The sequence below is a fragment of the Armigeres subalbatus genome, chromosome 2, assembly GCF_024139115.2.
Source record: "Armigeres subalbatus isolate Guangzhou_Male chromosome 2, GZ_Asu_2, whole genome shotgun sequence".
In the NCBI taxonomy this organism is placed as follows: Eukaryota; Metazoa; Arthropoda; class Insecta; order Diptera; family Culicidae; genus Armigeres; species Armigeres subalbatus.
In genome coordinates, this window is record NC_085140.1 from 390,541,172 (window position 1) to 390,558,979 (window position 17,808).

Consider the following 17,808-nt stretch of genomic DNA (forward strand, 5'->3'; position numbering starts at 1 on the left):
AGCTTCCGTGCATCCTTCCGTTACCCTCATAAGCATCAGAAGAGGAATAATTCGGTTGGTTTTCTATGCGTTTCCGTATCAAGCTCCGTCGTTTCGACTGGGAAAATGCCAACTCACCCGCCATTTCTCCGCCCAAGTTTAACCACGCACTCGTTTCGGCTGTCGGGCTGCGGTAGGCACGTGGTGGCCATGCGGTTCAACTAGAGCCCAATTGTTTTCCTCCGTCGCCGTATCGCAGTCGTGAGAAAGAAAAACAGCCCTCGAGCAACATTGGCTGTTTTGTTTGTAGTGGCAAACGAGGACGTCGACTACGACGACGGTAATTTCTTGAAAATAGCCAGTGCTTACGGACACAAAAGAATACTCTCCCGGTTTGGTTCGGCGACGGCTGATCTGGTCCTGGTGGGTAATGGCACCGGAGCACACTTGAAGAAAGCCCTTAGAATGAATGGCTCAGACCGTGGAAAGTGCAAAAATGGAAAGGCACTTTCGTTTTGAATTTTTATATTTTTCCTGCTTACCACTGGGTAACATCAAAACGATCAGATAAATAGAAAATCGTCTTTAAAGCACAAACTTAAAGCCGCTTTATCCTTCTTGGAATGAGATTTCCTCTAATTCGTTCACTGATTTTGACCCGTTTATTATCGGCGTTCGGGTGGAAAAGTTCGCTCGAAGCAGCGGTCTCGGATCAGGGTTGGTCTCAGCGGAGATGTTCCCAAATTACATTAGGAATTCCTTCTGCTGCGTCGAACCATCATCCAGAAAAAGGACCCGGCTCGTCGGATCCCCGTTGTTGTCACTGACTAATGAAATAAAGAAAGCACATAAAACCGTACCAGATTCGGTCAGATATATCAATCCGGCAAATTCCGTTGAATACAGTTTCTATTTTGATAACAATTCGGCCATGTGGAGGGTCAAGAAGGCGCTTCTGCCATTGGCATTGGCCATAAATCACAGCGCGTTGACAAACCGTACTACGGAACGACAAAAGGCGAACGGCAGAACACGGAACGATTGTTTCCAATGGAAAATGGATCGGATCCGATGTCCTCGAATGATGGCACGTAGTCGACACTTGAGTTTCTGAGATGGGTTAGAAAATACAATAAGGAAAATTTGGGGTTGTGTATTCCAGACTAATCAATTGAATTGGCAGTTGGATACTGTTTGTCAGCAGCGTGGAAAATCTGTGAAATAAGAAAAGGCCGAGAGGGAGTGCATGAATATTTCGCAGGATCGGATGGTTTGGGTTGAGAGGAAGCCACTTACATGAAAATTGGAAATGTCTGGTCAAAAGTAATTTGCACTTTAACACAGATGCTATTTGCTATTTATGCTATTTGAAAGAAAAACTCAACCCAATCCAGCTAATTGAGATGATGCCTTTTTCAAAAGGCAAGTTAGAAACATTGGTGTTTTAAGGTGATCAATATATATTCAAATTCACCACATGTTTGGGAGTTTGCAGAAGTTCTAATCTGACGCAATCATTTTCATACAGTCCGTCCTACTTTGTACCTCCGAGTTCTTGTTCGCTTTTTTCCTCGCGCTGAGTTTTCACCGTGTAAAAGTGTCTAGTGAAGGATCTCTTTTAGCTTTGACTGGGAAGCGGAGCTTATTTGCGACGCAATAAGGTACCCGTCCATTAAATTCTCGAGTGTTTTCTTTAAAAAAAATTACATGTTTGCAAAGCCAGCGTCATCGTGCGCACCTGCCGGATCGGAAGCGAACAACATCGGCATTCTTGCAATATATACTGCCCATCGCACTCTTCCGTCTTTAGCTAACTTCTGGATGCTGGGTTCGCCATAAAGCTGGGCGAGCTCGTGGTTCATCCTTTGCCGCCACACACCGTCTTCTTGCACACCGCCATAAATGATCTTAAGCATCCGTCTCTCGAATACTCCTAGTGCTTGCAAGTCCTCCTCGAACATGGTCCAATTTTCATGTCCGAGAGGACTACCGGTCTTATAGGCATTTTGTGCATGACATATTTGGTGCGGGTGTGAAATTCTTTTTGACCGCAGTATCTTCTGGATCCCGTAGTAGGCCCGACCAGTGTTGTAAAATGTCATTTGCATTCGTTTGTATAATTTTCTCAGAACTTTTTTCAGAAGGTAGATATCAATTCATGATGTATGACGAACTTATAGCGCTTAAATGTGCCTACAACTTTGTCTAACAAGACATTGCTGTAAATATGTAATCTGGGGCATGGGAGGCAAAATGTCATTCAAATGACATTATGTCAAATGACACGTGACATTTTGGAGAGTTTTCACTCTCAAGCCTCAGATGTTATATTTAGAGCAATGTACCCTTGGACAAAAATATAGCCCTACTCAAGCCTTATGAGTACATCTAAAATTATGGAATGAATTTGGCTTCTAAAGAAAGTTATGAACAAATTAGTCAAATGACATGCAGATGACATTTTACAAGCCTGGGCCCGACTTTCACAGATGACTTCTTATTTCACGACTAACGTTATTATTAGCCGTTAGCAAGATTCCAAGGCAGACGAATTCATCGACCACTTCGAAGGTATACTCGTATATCGTAACACTGCTTCCTAGGCGGGCCTGTCGCCCTCGGTTCTGCCCACAAGCATGTACTTTGATTTCGATGCGTTCACCACCAGTCCCACTATTGTTGCTTCACGTTTCAGGTGAGTGTAAAGTTCTACCACCTTTGCAAATGTTCGGCCGACAATGTCCATGTCGTTCGGGAAACAAATAAACTGACTGGATCTGTTAAAAATCCTACCCCATCTGTTACACCCGGCTAACCGCATGACATCCTCTTGCTCAATGTTGAACAACAGGCTTGAACGGCCATCACCTTGTCTTAGTCCTCGGTGCGATTCGAACGAACTGGAGTATTTGCCCGAAATCTTCACACAGTTTTGCACACCATCCACCGTTGCTTTGATCAGTCTGTCCCAGGGACCCAGACCCAGTCTCGTCCATAATTTTCCATAGCTCTACGCGGTCAATACTGTCGTATGCCGCCTTGAAATCAATGAACAAATGGTGCGTTGGAACCTGGTATTCACGGATTTTTTTTAAGGATTTGCCGTACAGTAATAATTTCGACGTTTCATGTATTTTAAGTCTTTTGGCATCAAAAACAAAAATTCGATTTTCGACTTTTCCATTGGTCCCCCCTTTGCCTTTGCGGGATGAGTTGAGCTTCTGCATATACGATATGTAGAATACCGCAAGAGAACTGATTCGGGATGCTATACCTCATGAAACATTTCTTTTAAAAAGCTCCAAACGCGGAGAGCACTGGTTCTGATGATGCATTTCAACTTGTTATACACAGCTGTGCGGTCCCCAACACAAAATTAGCGAGAACAAAGCTAGAATATCATTTCTTTGTGGGGGCTGTCTATCCGTTTCTGGTATTTTACACTTTTTTACAAGTTTGATAAACTTGTTATCATGACTTTTCGTTGACTTGCTTCGTGTCACGGTCAGTGACCGCAAATAGGCCAATCAGACTGCCACCTATGAGCTTTTTCCTCTCGAATATAAAGTTTATTTACCATCAGCAGCGTGCGAGATCACGAGTGTGGTAACGGAGGGAAGTGTGACATGCGACGATTTGAAATAAGGTTTCGGTCGTTTCAAGAATGTTTCTTTGCCTCCTGTTGCGATGCGGGACTGCAAGCAAATGCATTCGGTGTCGCAAAAGGGAGAGAAGCGTGTTTATTCTCCATCTGATTCTTTCTGCGTCACCTTTTATGGATCCGCGCTGCCTGACTACGTAGTTATTGACAAACTTCGTTTACTTGTTCGGCTGTACACATGTACCGAAGATGATGAATTATGCTAATTGCAAGCAGCTGCACCACACCGCTCAGTACTGCTGCAATAAACCTCGTTGTGCATCATGCGGAGATAAGCATGTGGATGACGCGTGCAAGACGGCACCGAAATGTGTTCATTGCAACGAAGGCTTTCCACATGCTCTTGAAGCTTGCTCGACTTATTTACAAACAGCGCCGTCCGCAATCGTGCTCCAACCAAGGCTTACGTGGCAATTTTCGTTTGCTTCGCCACGAGAGCCGTCCACATCGAGCTTGTTAGCGACCTCACTACAGCTGCTTTCCTGGCAGCCCTCCGTCGTGTGGTTGCTCGAAGAGGAAGAATCGCCGAGCTGCACTCGGACAATGCGACAACGTTCAAGGGTGCGTCACACGCACTAAACCGCATCTACCGGATGCTGAAGGTGGACAACAACGATCGGGATCGGATCTTCAATTGGTGTGCGGAGAACGAGATTCGGTGGAAGTTCATTCCGCCACGTGCACCGCACTTTGGCGGACTTTGGGAGGCTGCCGTCAAGTCAGCAAAGAAGCACCTCCTGAAAATAGTAGGCAACACAAACATTGCCTACGAACAGATGTTGACTCTACTGGCACAGGTCGAAATGTGCCTCAATTCCCGTCCGCTGACTCCGATGCCGAGTGAACCGTCCGATCTGGAGGTCCTAACTCCAGGACATTTTCTCGTCGGGGCTAACCTTCAGTACCCGATGCTGATTTTCGTGGGATTCCTGACAACCGTCTGGAAGCCTACGATGTGGTTTAGAAGCATCTTCAGAACATCTGGGCCCGCTGGTACCCGGAGTATCTTCAACAGCTGCAGTCACGGGCAACGAAAGACTGCAATCCTCCGGTCACCGTTGAGGTATTTAGAAGGTAGCGAAGAAAGTCCTTCGATTACAGCCGGACCCGACAATAACCAAACAAAATTGTTATAAGATATTTTCCATTAATTAATATGCCCATACACTACCCCATTTGTTGAACTACATTTCAATTAGTATTGCTTTTATGCGAGAGCGCTGAGAAGAGCGCATATTGAGCAGCGTCCCCGCCTGTGGACTGCTGAGTAGGTAGGAGATACAATATTATAAACTTCTAAATCAGTGGCAAATAATAATCCAATTCGTACGGTCGATCTGAGTCTTTCCCTTGTTTCTACCCGCAGTCAGCGTCGTGTGTGAAATATCACAAGTCCCTTGCTAGATAGTGCAATAAATTTACTTCCCTCGAGGGTGATAACGGTTGCTCTTTTGCAGTGCATCATTCGGACCCTAGTTAAAGGGTCAAAGAGCCTACCTTTGAAGAATAAGTGCTAGTTTCCTGGACACAAAGGGCTTGTGGTGACCCAAGCCCCTGGTCAGTACTCCCGCGCGTGTTTTGTTACTGGACTTAATGCTCTTCGGTGGCTGCTAAGGCAGCGAAGAAAGTCCTTCGATTACCGGAAAGTTCGCGCTCGAACAACCAGAAACGGTCTCTTCAGCAGCGTTCCAGGCGATGCTAAGCCGAAGTGTTGAGGAAGGCCGCTGCTCCAGTTGTTTCTGACACCATCTACTCATCTCTTCTTTTGGACGATAAAGGTGGTTTTGACTCCGAAGTTGGAAATGGAGTTCCCTTTGTTTTCAAAGGCTCAACGAGGAAAAGAGTAAAACAGAGCCAGTGAAACCGCTTCCTTATTTCTGGAGAAGCCAAACCAAACAGCCTTTCTCAATGCTTCAAGAGTTAGGAAATAATTTCTTAGTCGCTATCGGATGGACTTGAAGGTCCTTCAGCCGAAGAACGTTGATACAGTCCATATTCCAACCGAGCCAACTGAGAGGCTCATTCCAGGCATCCTTCAGAGGGAAGGTGCCGCTGTCGAGGTTAAGATACCGACAGTTCCCCGCTAACCGTCCGTGATCGGACACCATTTTTATCAATTTCGCAGCCAAAAAGGGAGCATAAGGAGCAAGCAGAATTACCTTCGAGCGCTTTCTGACATCGTGGAGTTCATTGTCAATTTCTTTGATGTTTCCGACCCAGTGAAGAACATGGTCAAAGCTGTTCTTCATGTTCTGACTGCTTTGATCAAGCAATTGGCTTCAAAATTTCCCCTCCTCGAGTCATTCGTATTCTTTGATAGCTAACTTCGTCGAAAAGGATAACATGATTTCGATGCTACAGTTTAACTGTCGAAATATTCTTCCAAAATTAGATTTTTTTTTTTCTAAATTTTTAACAAATTACAATGCGATGCTCAAAAAAATTATAAATAATGAGCTCAAAATAATTTTCTTAAGTACAATGCGATGTTTTTGCTTTTTGAGAAACATGGCTAACTTCAGATTTGAACCTTCATTCTCCTGATAACAACATAATCCGCCACGCTCGGGTAAATCGATATCACGAGTACGGTGTACAAAATTTCGAAGGTGATATCGTTAGGAAAATGACAGTTGATTGGTGACGTCATCGCTAACCTCGATTTATTCAGACGTTCAAGTGTGTATTTCAAATGCAAGTGTAGTTTTTGAGTTATAATCAATAACGTACCTACACCTCATGCAAGCATTTTAAAAGGTTTGTTTCCTCAGAAAATGAGCAGAAGTGAATTAGTAGAGTGACAATTATGTAACATACCAGCAATTTTGACACAACGACGTCTCATTCGCATCTGTAGATCGAATCCACATTTTGTTTAAACAGTTAATTGTATTTTGGAGATGGTTGATAAAATTCGAAAGAAAGCCTGGAACCTTGCCAATACACTTGTAGGCCATATAAATAAGACACTCGTTCGATGCCCATTTGTGGTTCAAACCTTCAAACTCAAGATTGCTTTTGGTCATATCCATGTAGAGAATTTTTATGATGAACCGCGAAACAACGATTTTTTTTTTGTAATAAGGACAAGAAATAATTAATCCTGTGTTCAAAATATATTTGACATAATGTATTGTAATGTCGAAACAGTAAGTTGAATTCCAATACTATTCTGAAGAACAGCCTCTGAATGACCAGGACCAGATTCGGAAACACTGAAATCCTCACCGATAAGCGAAGGATCGACAATTCTTGGAATCAACTGAGTTAATGGTTTTTCGGAGACAATTCAAATTTACCTTATTTCGGGCTTTTTATTTACTCCAGAAGTGGAATCTTTTGATTGCTGGGGAAGCTTCAGGATATGAAGAGCACCTTTTCTCAACCACCGTTTTGAAAATTCTATGTCGCGCAACACATCCTGTAATCTGTAGGCCTGATTACTGAAATGTTCGGAGCAGATTTTCATATGTCGTGCTTCGTTCGACTTCCACACGCTATAAGCCAAGCAGATGTTTGCTTCTCATCCCTGGGAAACCAGAAGAATTTCAGCGGTTTTATACACCGTTTATTGCCTACGTAATCACGGCACTCAGATACTGCACACTTTACCATTTTTACCGAATTTATAATTTAAACTTTCACTGCGGAAACGCGTTTGCCAAATATAGCGTGACGTCACATGTTTACTTCGAAAATTGATGTTTTCATTGGTAATGGCCTGCCTTGTTTTGACGTTGGACAATGTCTTACCTGAAGGTACTATGTGTCAAATCAGAATCTAAAATTGGAGATCGTCACGAAATCATGTAAGATTTTTAACGTTAGTAGAGCTTCGATGGATTTTCGAGATTTGTATATCAATCGACTCGGAAATTCTCCAGTAATTTGTCAATTTCATTGAATCTTTTAATCATTCACGATAAGCTATTAAAAATTTCAATTTTTTGTTCTACCCAGTAAAAATATCAGAATCAACCAATCCCGTTCATGCATTCCCAACACGGACATCAGAATGATATAAGTCACGGGCCTTTGACCCACCGTTTCATTTTCTCTGGGTATGAATAGACCTGTGTTTCGCGCCCGCGCGTCATTTCAGTTCGAGGTTCTACGGAGAGTGGACAGAACGAGAAACGGCAGGGACAGCGGCTCAACGGCAAACAGACTATCGTCGGCGTCATCGGCACTCCAGTGAAAATTTCTCGCATGGTTCAGGATCTGGATTTATTACAGTTTATTGGGAAGGCGCATTATTGTAAATCAATCGGTTCTTTTCAGAACCTCAATTTTCCCAAAGAAAAGTTGATCAGAATACATTTTCATCAAAGACAAATCATCATCGCTTGGCCACAGCGGAAATTGACTTCGGTAGTAGAATCACAAGCGCGTGTCGGACTGTTGAGTGGTTGCTGTTAGTGGCGCATTATTTACATATATTATTCGGTTCTTCTCATGACCCAACTTTCTATAAGAGGGAGGTTAAGGATGAATTTGGTTCAAAGTGAAAATTAATTGCTTGGCAATCGCAGAGAGTTTCCGTCCGTAGCACGCGTCGGAGGGAGATGCTGCCGCATGGATGACATCAGTATCAGAAATGTGAAATTTTATTTCAAGATACTGATTTGGTTTTGTTGCCTATTAGTGTTCGTAAAGGCGCTTCATGGAGAATAATTCGGTTCTTTTCAGAACTAAAATTTTACAAAAGAGAAGGTTGAGCCAAGAAAATTTGTCTTCAAAGTGCATATCATGATCGATTTGTGATGACAGAACATTTCCATCTGTAACAGACTCACAAGCATGCGTCAGAGGAGAGACTGTAAAATGTATTCGCATGCAGAAATGTACTCCACCCACCGCGCTGCTTCCACAATCGCCACAAACGCCAGCGGAACAAGCATGTTGCGAACGAAATGGCTCGCGCGCGAGAAAGCAGCTTTCTTGTAGTCAATAATGTAAGCCCTCTAGCCCCGCCCCTTTGGCGACTGTTTGAACTCATCCTGATTGACAAAGAGGCGGGACTAATGCGCCGTCTTACTTGATTACAAGAAAATTGCTTTCCGCGCGCGCGATCCATTTCGTTCGATATGGCGAGGAAAGCGGCAAGCGCTCTCAGCACCTGGATCTGGATTTGTTGCAGTTTATTGGGAAGGCGCATTATTGTATATCAATCGGTTCTTTTCAGAACCTCAATTTTCCCTGAAGAAAAGGTTGAGCAGAATACATTTTCATCAAAGACAAATCATCATCGCTTGGCCACAGCGGAAATTGACTTCGGTAGTAGAATCACAAGCGCGTGTCGGACTGTTGAGTGGTTGCTGTTAGTAATTCGGAAGGCGCATTATTTACATATATTATTCGGTTCTTCTCAGGACCCAACATTCTATAAGAGGGAAGGTTAAGGAAGAATTTGGTTCAAAGTGAAAATTAATTGCTTGGCAATCGCAGAAAGTTTCCGTCGCACGCGTCGGAGGGAGATGCTGCCGCATGGATGACATCAGTATCAGAAATGTGAAATTTTATTTCAAGATACTGATTTGGTTTTGTTGCCTATTAGTGTTCGGAAAGGCGCTTCATGGAGAATAATTCGGTTCTTTTCAGAACTACAATTTTACAAAAGAGAAGGTTGAGCCAAGATAATTTTCCTTCAAAATGCATATCATGATCGATTTGTGATGACAGAAGCCCCTGAAACCGTTTACTGTTGATGCACTTCCCTAACACAAACATCAATATTCATTAACAAAGTGTTAATAGAGAGACAATTACCTTTCTAAACCCCATAGTGCGTATGTGCTTTTCAGTGTTTAACGAGTTTCGGTCTACTGAGTAGAAAATAAGTGAGAAATTAGTGAAGTTAGGAGTGAAAGAAGTCATGTCACAACACATGAATTCAACGTATGTGCGTAACTACCGTAAACGCACGCAGGAACAACGGGAGGATGACCCTCCCAAGCAGCCAAGAACCGCTGCTGAACGAGCTCGGGAATATCGAGCGAAGAAGAAGGCAGCCAAAGGTGAAGCGTCATCCACTGCTGGGTGGGACGCTGGAGAAGGCCCTTCAACTCGAGGTAGGAAATCTTAAAAAATTGAAAATTTTCACTATAAATATCTCACAATGAAAACAATCACATTTAATTAATAAAATATCACAGTCACTTTATGTTATTCCTATAATAAATAATCAATAGTTTATTTTATTTATATTTCATAAATAATCAACTAGCATGGGATTTCAATTGCATTTCAATAATTCTTGAAATGTTATACCATATTTTCAACATGAGTTTAATTTTCACTGTGAAATATGCTGAAATTTCTACTCTCCTCGTTCTAATTTTATAGCAGCAAGAATAATCAATTTTGAACAAATGCCTTTTTACCTGGTAAATGGTGAATTTTTCATAATACGTCAAATATTAAATTTTACATGTTTGGAGTAAAATACTTCAATACTACTACTATTTAAAAATTTATTATATTTTCGAAACCATTTGAATCATTCAAAACTTATTTAACAGAATAATAATTTGCCATTTGTAAGCGGAATTTTGTCACATTTTCATCAGTATTAAAGTTTGAAAAGTAGAAAGGACTGAACATATCTCAAGAACCTTTGATGACTGAATAATAAACTTGTTTAAATACTTTGAATTGTCAATTGAATATCAGCCATCCAAACTTTTCACTTTTATCACAAACATTTAATTTACATCAGTTCACTGAATATTATGAGACACACCGAGGCACCAAATATCACAGACAATTTGCGAGATTAAATATTGTGTCATTAAATATATCAGATAGGTATTATATTTTCGACGAAGAGGTAGGTGTTATTATAGTGAAATAATTCGTTTATTGCCAATAACTTATATTGTCATTCATATTCACACTAAGAAAATTATTTTACTATAAACGTGGTCTCCAACATTGTAACAATTTCACGAATAATGAATCTGTCAAAAATGTATTGCGTATTGTAGTATTTCCACCGATGCGCTTTCTTCCCGAAGAAGCCATCTTCCGCGATAATCTCAGCGATGGCGACGTTTCGTTGTGTGATTCACAACCATCTATTGCTGTTCGTGCCACACCGGTACCTATAATGCATAGAGGAGAAGAGGACATCTCTTTTGCTGAGCATGCTAGCCAGGGTTAGTTAGAACAAATTTAAATTCAAATCAAAGTGTTGATAACTCTTATATCCGGTAGAACCATTCGATCCGAATCTAGAAGGAGCATCAGCAGAGTTCAACAAACGTTTTGTTGAAAATCGTTTTGGTTTCCCATGTGGTGTTTGTGACCGGTTGTGGTTTGTAAATGACCTAAAGCCGCTTAACAACGCCGAAGTGGCTGTGTTGGCAACAGCAAACAACACTGTCGGAACTATTCCAGCATGTAAGACATGCCATGCCAACTTGAAACGCGGTCATGTACCGTCACTTGCCGTTTCGAATGGTTTTCGGTTCCCGGAATTTCCTACGAATCCACCACTTCCACAACTCGATCCGATTGCAGAGCGTTTGATCTCGCCACGGTTGCCTTTCATGCAAATTCGGCGACTGCGTTTTGCCGCAGGTAAATTTTACGTAGTTTCTTGTAATGCAAATATTTTCACTACCATTTGATAACATTTTAGGGAGCTATGGCATAATCGGACAGGTCATTAATGTACCTGTAGATGTGGATCAAATGGTCAAGGAGCTTCCCCGCCAGCTGGACGATGACAGGGCGTTCAATGTTTCCATTAAGAAGCATTTGATACATAAGTCCGCCTATCTGTCAGGATTTGTGAAGAAGGGGACGATCAAAGCCTGGCTGCAGTACCTGGAGAATACGCCACTGTATCGTCGATACGGTATAACTTTCAACGAGGACCAGTTGAATGCCATCGATTCTGCAGCACAAACTACGGAAGATGTAATTGACACGGTCGAAAATAGCAATGATGTCGAATTGCTTATAGGACAGCAGCAAACACTCCTCTGGAATGAGGATAAGTGTCTGGAGATTGCTCCGGCACAGAACAGAGTTCCGCTGTCGATCATCTACGATGAGCATGCCGAAGAATTATCATTCCCGGATGTACATTTGTGGCAACCGAGGACTTACAATCCGGAAGTACGGGTGACGCCGTATATGATGGCCACCAGTGAACTGCGGCGCAGTGACCGACGAGCTGCCAAGCCCAGGCATGTATTATACGTTGCTATGAAGATTCTGCGTTTGCGGGTATCTGAGGGCTGCAATGTACGTTCAAGTGTATGGGAACAGCCAATATCACACGGGCCATGCTTGATGATAAGGTGTTCCTGGAGCAGTGCGTCGATCGGAATTTATCATTCCTAAAATCGATTCCAAATTCCGTACAGTACTGGCAACAGCGTAAGAACGATTTGTTCGCCATGATCCGGCAATTAGGGAAGCCAACTATGTTCCTCACCCTGAGTGCCAGTGAGACCAAATGGCCACACCTGTTGCGAACTTTACAAAGCTTGTCCGGTGGGAATAGTGTCATCGACGTTCAGAATCTATCGGCATTGCAGCGAGCCACTCTGGTGAACGAGGATCCGGTGACATGCTGCATGTATTTCAACAAGCTTGTAGACGTCATTATGCAGCTGCTTCAGTCGTCCAGATACAGCCCGTTTGGGAAGTTTCGCGTTGTCGATTACTTCAAGCGGATTGAATTTCAACATCGTGGCAGTCCTCACGCCCATGTTCTAATCTGGCTGAACAAGGATCCAAGTGAACCGATCTCGGAGAACATGCCAAAAACAGTAGAACTGATTGACAGTCTATGCTCCGTTGATTCGACTGATTTGCCAGACACGTACGCTAACCAGGTGCACAAGCATACGTTCACGTGCTTCAAGCGTAACGATAAGAGCTGTCGGTTCAATATTCCATATTGGCCCATGGACCGTACAAGAGTGCTTTTGCCACTTACGGGGGACGATGGACGCAGGGCACAACTTAGAGCACGATCCATCACGATGCGTAATGTTCTGGAGACGAAATTGTTCGACACGCTCGATCAATTCCTCGTAGAGTGCAACTGTTCACACGAGTACTACCTTGACGTCATTCGCAGCTCGATAAGTCGACCTACAGTGTTTCTGAAACGAGCGATGATGGAATTATGGACGAACCCGTTTAACCCATGGATAGCAAATATCCTGCGATCAAACATGGACCTCCAGTTTATCCTTGAGGAGTATTCGTGTGCTGCGTACGTTGTCGAGTACGTGAACAAGACCAATCGTGGCATAAGTAGTTTGCATCGGGACCTTGTGAAGCTGCAGGAAGAGTTTCCGGATCAGGATTACAGGTCGCTGCTGAAGAAAGTGAGCCTTAAAATGCTGAATTCGGTAGAAATGTCAGCGCAAGAGGCCGCATGGTATCTGCTCCGCCAGCCGATGTCCGAGGCCAGCCGAAAAGTCGTATTTATTCCCACCATGTGGCCACATGAGAGGACCAAAACCAGGAAGCGTAAGCAACAGATCGACGATGAAGGAATTCCCGATGATTCTGAAGATATATGGACGTCAAATATAATTCAGAAATACGAAGATCGCAGGGATCTTGAGGACGTCTGTTTGGCTGAATTCGCTGCTTACTACACGAAAGCGCAAAAGTCGGCAAACACCTACAATCGCCGTAACATTGCACGCGTATTGCGGTGGCGTGCGTACGCTATGACAGAGCTCGACGATTACAAGCGTGAGATGGTGTTACTATTCCTTCCATTCCGTAGCGAAATGTGTGATGTGCTCGATTGCAACAAGTTTCTACAGTTGTACGATGAGCATGAAACCGTCTTGATGCAGAAAAGAAAGATATACGACTGCGAGTTGAACCTGGAACACACTGTCGAACAATATTTGCGTATGTGTGGTATGGAGGCTGATCAGGATCAGGAAGCCACCACGGACAAGCACGACGAGTACATCCGGGCGATAAACATGAATCCGAACGACGACGACATACAGAACCTGCCAATTCATGCATTGAACGCCGTGGTTAAACAGCGGTCCAATATCATGAGCAAGCAGGCTTACTGTGAACTGGTTCGAGCCACGAATCCTGAACAGCGTTCGTTGATTCTGCACGTCATCCACACAATGCATAGCTTCGACGATAACGACAAGCCGATGCAAATCTTCTTCACGGGTCCGGCTGGTAGCGGCAAAACGTTCACCTTGCGAATACTGATGGAGACATACAACAGGTTCAGTCAAGCACATAATGCACAGAACAACGCATATGTTGCTTGTGCTTCGACTGGCAAAGCTGCTGTTGCTATTGGCGGAACAACGGTCCATTCGGCTTTTCGTTTAACCATGTCCCGCAGACAAAACTCAAGCTGAGTTTTGAAACGCTCCAGCTGTACCGAAATGCGTTTGCACATGTTCAGGCAATCATCGTCGATGAAGTCAGCATGATCGGTGCCAATGTGTTAGATACTGTTCACGCCCGGCTGCAAGATATTAAGGCGGAATATGACGATCCATTCGGTGGCATGAACATGATTCTCGTTGGAGACTTCCGGCAACTTCCGCCGGTGAACGCTAGATTTGTTTGGAAACCACCAGCAAATTCTATGCACGGTGCCGTACTCTGGCAATCGTTACGATACTTCCTCTCGTCCGAGTCATGAGGCAGAGTGACGAGCAGTTTTCTGCCGTACTGACGAAGATTGGAAATGGTGAACGATTGACAGGTAAAATTTAAACTAATTATATTCTTGACATTATTTCTAAACAGCTAATCTAATTTTCAGACGAAGAAACCAAGCTGATCGAGAGTCGTTTCCGGACAGTGCAATGGTGCAGAGAAAACGTCCCGAATGCTGTACGTCTTTTCCACCGTAACATCGACGTCGACCAGTACAATAGCGAGGTACTGATGGAAACGGACGGCGTGGACTGTATAGCTGAAGATGTGTTCTCTGGATACCGGAACAATGAGCAGCTAGTAAGTGCCAGGAACAAGCTTCATAAGATGAGTGTTGTGGAGGCTGGTGGCATGCCTTATCTGCTGCGTCTTACTCTCGGCATGCCGTACATGGTTACGACAAACGTTGAGGTAGATGATGGTATCGTTAACGGTGCGATCGGCCAACTCATGCACATCGAGCTGAATGAAGATGAACCAGAACAGCGAATGGTTCGGCTTTGGTTCATGTTCGAGAACGAAGCTATAGGAGCGACACGAAGGGTAAAATCCAGGCCCTTAGTGTGTTTCAAAGCCAGGCGTCTTGCAGCCACAATGGACACCGATTACCAGGCGGTCCGCGAACATCACCCTCGGTAGCATGAAGTGCAAACGAGTTCAATTCCCGATAGTTCCGGCGTGCGCTCTAACGGTACATAAATCACAAGGTGGTACATTTCCCCAAATTGTGTACCGTTATGACAGAGGACAGGAGCAACAACTTGTATATGTTGGCCTCTCTAGAGTGTCGTCTCTGGAGGGATTGTTTCTGACTAATGCCAAAGATGAATTCAAATTCCACCATGCAAAGGGAAGCGATTCTCCGAAGATGAAGGAACTTCGCACCGAAATGCAGCGTTTGTCAAACCACCGACTAAGCACAATTGCCGATGACATGATGCAATTCGTAGCTGGTAAAGGTACTGGTGTTGTACTAGTGTCAATGAATGTGCAGAGTCTTGGTGCTCATTCACTTGACATCGCTACGGACCATGTACTCACTTCTGGCGCTTAGCGAAACCTGGCAGGAGGATAATGGAGCATTGTCCGGAATCGCAGGATACACATGTGTTGCCCAAGCCAAGCGCTCTGGAATGCGGGCAGCAGGAGTGGCCATCTTCCAACGCGATGCGGGATCCACTTGTGCGATTGCCCACACAATGAAGAAGCTCAGTGATAGTTACGACGAGCAACTTGGGCTTGCCGACGAATACGGTGACGTGTGCGCTGCGGAGGTGCATGTTATGGGTAGTTTGACGCTCTTGATTTCGCTGTATATTTCACCAGGTAGGCTATAAAATACTTTCGTAAAGTTTGACTTTCTCTAAAATGCCAACTTTTATTCAATAGGTACGACAACCAAGCAGAAGAAATTCTTTTTGGCGCGGAACCTTATAATGTACGCGACAATGAGCATGCCCATAGTTGTTACCGGCGACTTCAACATTGATGTATCAAAAGAGGAGAATGCTGAGTTCATCGACTTCATGAAGCAGTACCTCTTCTTGGATTTGGTATCGGACCCTTCGCAATCAACCACTCTTGGTGGAACATGCTTGGATCTTACATTCACGCGAAATATTGGTGCGGACTGTAGGAGATATTGTTCTTACTTTTCATATCATCGACCAATACTTTCGATACTTGCTGCGCCGTCTGGTTAGTTTAACGATATTATAGAAGTAATGACCGTTATACTAATTACCCCGTATATTTTCTTTCAACTTTCATTAGAATCTCAGTTAGAATGAGATGTGGTCGTCATCATCAACTATCCGCAGCCAATCCCATGCCAAATTCGTTTGTTGGGTTCCTTCTGATAGCTCGATCCATATCGGTAATCTTCATCTATGGCCCGGGTCTGACGATAGCGTTTCGTTCGCATCACAACCATTTTCTGCTGCCGGGGTATCTCTGCCGGTTGAGGTCTCGGCCTTCCTCCGGTTGAGCTCTGCCTTGTTCTAGCTAGACGTGACGCTGTCAACTCGGCGCTACATTTCGGCAATGTCCGATCACCTGGAAGCTGTTCTATTCAACACAGTGTATATGGTATGTTTATTAAAACAAGCAATTTCACAACAATCTATTTCAATTATTCAATTTCATAAACCTCTTTACAGATATAACAATGTCAATGTTGTAGCTAAATTTCCGGTGCTGCGGTCAAAATCGCCTTCAAACCACTAGTACAACAAACGACCCTTCGAAGAAGCACCATCCTCAGAGAACATCCATTCGCAACACTTAAAATGGCTTCATACAAACACAAACCAACGGTCCTTTTCAGGGCCACCAAAATTTTTGACGATAGAGAGAATGTGGCGTACCTGAGTTTATGATAACCTGTTTTGTGTCGCGTATGTGAAGTCCACAAAATTTGTGCAAAACCATGTATTCGGAGGATTTTGCTTGATTTTGCACACATTTTGTGAACTACTCTGGTCAGTTCAATCGAGATTGATACTCTGCGTATTAGATTGTACTTGGTTGTTTCCCCGAATGTCTGAATGTTCTGAGTTAAGAAAATCCCCCTCAATTTGGATTGCGATATCCCTATGCTTGTTGTAGAACGCCTTTCCTCGTGGGAATTTCTGGTTTCAGTGGTGCGGAAGTTATTATTATTGTATAACAATGTCCGAGCAGTTATCCTATTGCGATATTGAAGAAGTGCCTTTCACTCAAGGTAATCGAATCCGGAGCTAGTGTCTCATATACTCATACTTTAATTATACTCATGTTCTAACCAATAAAACCATAATACTTTAGCTAGCACTAATCTCAGAACCATAATCATTTCCAATGCGTATTATGTTATAATAATATCCTTACGTTGTCCAACGTCTACCTTGCGGTCGTGTCTTGTACACAACCCTTCTGATTTTTTATATGCCGTGTACTGTATAGGAGTAAATAAACGAATGACTCCTTCAGCCATCTAGATCTTTTCAATTATTCGAGCTCATTCTCATTATTGTTGAACTGTACTTGGAAGGTGGTCCAAGATCCCCGTGGTAGTGATCATTTGCCAATCGAAGTCTAAATATCCAATTGACGTAATCAATCTTTTTCTATCGACAGCACTTTGTTTCTATCCGAAGCACATCGGTTGGGGAAAGTATGCAGAGGACATTTCTGATGGCGTACAGTCGATAGAAGCACTTGCTCGCGCAAAGAGTACAAATTTTCAACCCAGTTGATCCTTGACAGCGCTCTTCAAGCACAACACCGGGCGGTGCCATGAGCTTCGGCTCGTAGGAAACCACACAGTCCTTGGTGGGATGTCGAGTGTACATAACTTCAATTTTTCTCTAGGTTTTATATTGCAATCAAATCGTTCCCAGAAATGAGAGGAAGGCCATTGCTGATATTTAAAACATTTCTTTAAAAACCTAAAATTAAAGTGTATATCACATTGTCTCTTTAAATAAACCAAAAATCCTCTATGAGAA

General features: G+C 43.4%; 2 protein-coding genes across 2 annotated transcripts; both read left to right on the plus strand.

Moving 5' to 3' along the window:
• Nucleotides 1-9,515: 9,515 nt before the first annotated feature.
• LOC134210193 (uncharacterized) lies at nt 9,516-14,959 on the plus strand. Its single transcript, XM_062686220.1, has 8 exons — nt 9,516-9,711; nt 10,627-10,797; nt 10,856-11,221; nt 11,283-11,893; nt 12,016-13,911; nt 13,998-14,194; nt 14,239-14,366; nt 14,427-14,959. Exons 1-8 carry the CDS (start codon nt 9,516-9,518, stop codon nt 14,957-14,959), a joined length of 4,098 nt encoding a protein of 1,365 aa, XP_062542204.1.
• A 613-nt stretch (nt 14,960-15,572) lies between these two features.
• On the plus strand, nt 15,573-16,167 carry LOC134217377 (uncharacterized). The gene is made up of 3 exons (XM_062696117.1): nt 15,573-15,646; nt 15,710-16,018; nt 16,094-16,167. The coding sequence occupies exons 1-3, from the start codon at nt 15,604-15,606 to the stop codon at nt 16,108-16,110; spliced, it is 369 nt and encodes a 122-aa protein (XP_062552101.1). The 5' UTR covers nt 15,573-15,603; the 3' UTR covers nt 16,111-16,167.
• Nucleotides 16,168-17,808: the final 1,641 nt, after the last annotated feature.

Excerpts from the sequence above, each read along its gene's own strand:
- LOC134210193 (XM_062686220.1), top strand. The coding sequence starts at position 9,516 with ATGTCACAACACATGAATTCAACGTATGTGCGTAACTACCGTAAACGC. Across the intron at positions 11,894-12,015 it reads GGGTATCTGAGGGCTGCAAT|TACTGGCAACAGCGTAAGAA; the intron begins GTACGTTCAAGT and ends AATTCCGTACAG. Across the intron at positions 14,367-14,426 it reads AAATGGTGAACGATTGACAG|ACGAAGAAACCAAGCTGATC; the intron begins GTAAAATTTAAA and ends TCTAATTTTCAG.
- LOC134217377 (XM_062696117.1), top strand. The coding sequence starts at position 15,604 with ATGGGTAGTTTGACGCTCTTGATTTCGCTGTATATTTCACCAG. Across the intron at positions 15,647-15,709 it reads TTCGCTGTATATTTCACCAG|GTACGACAACCAAGCAGAAG; the intron begins GTAGGCTATAAA and ends TTTATTCAATAG.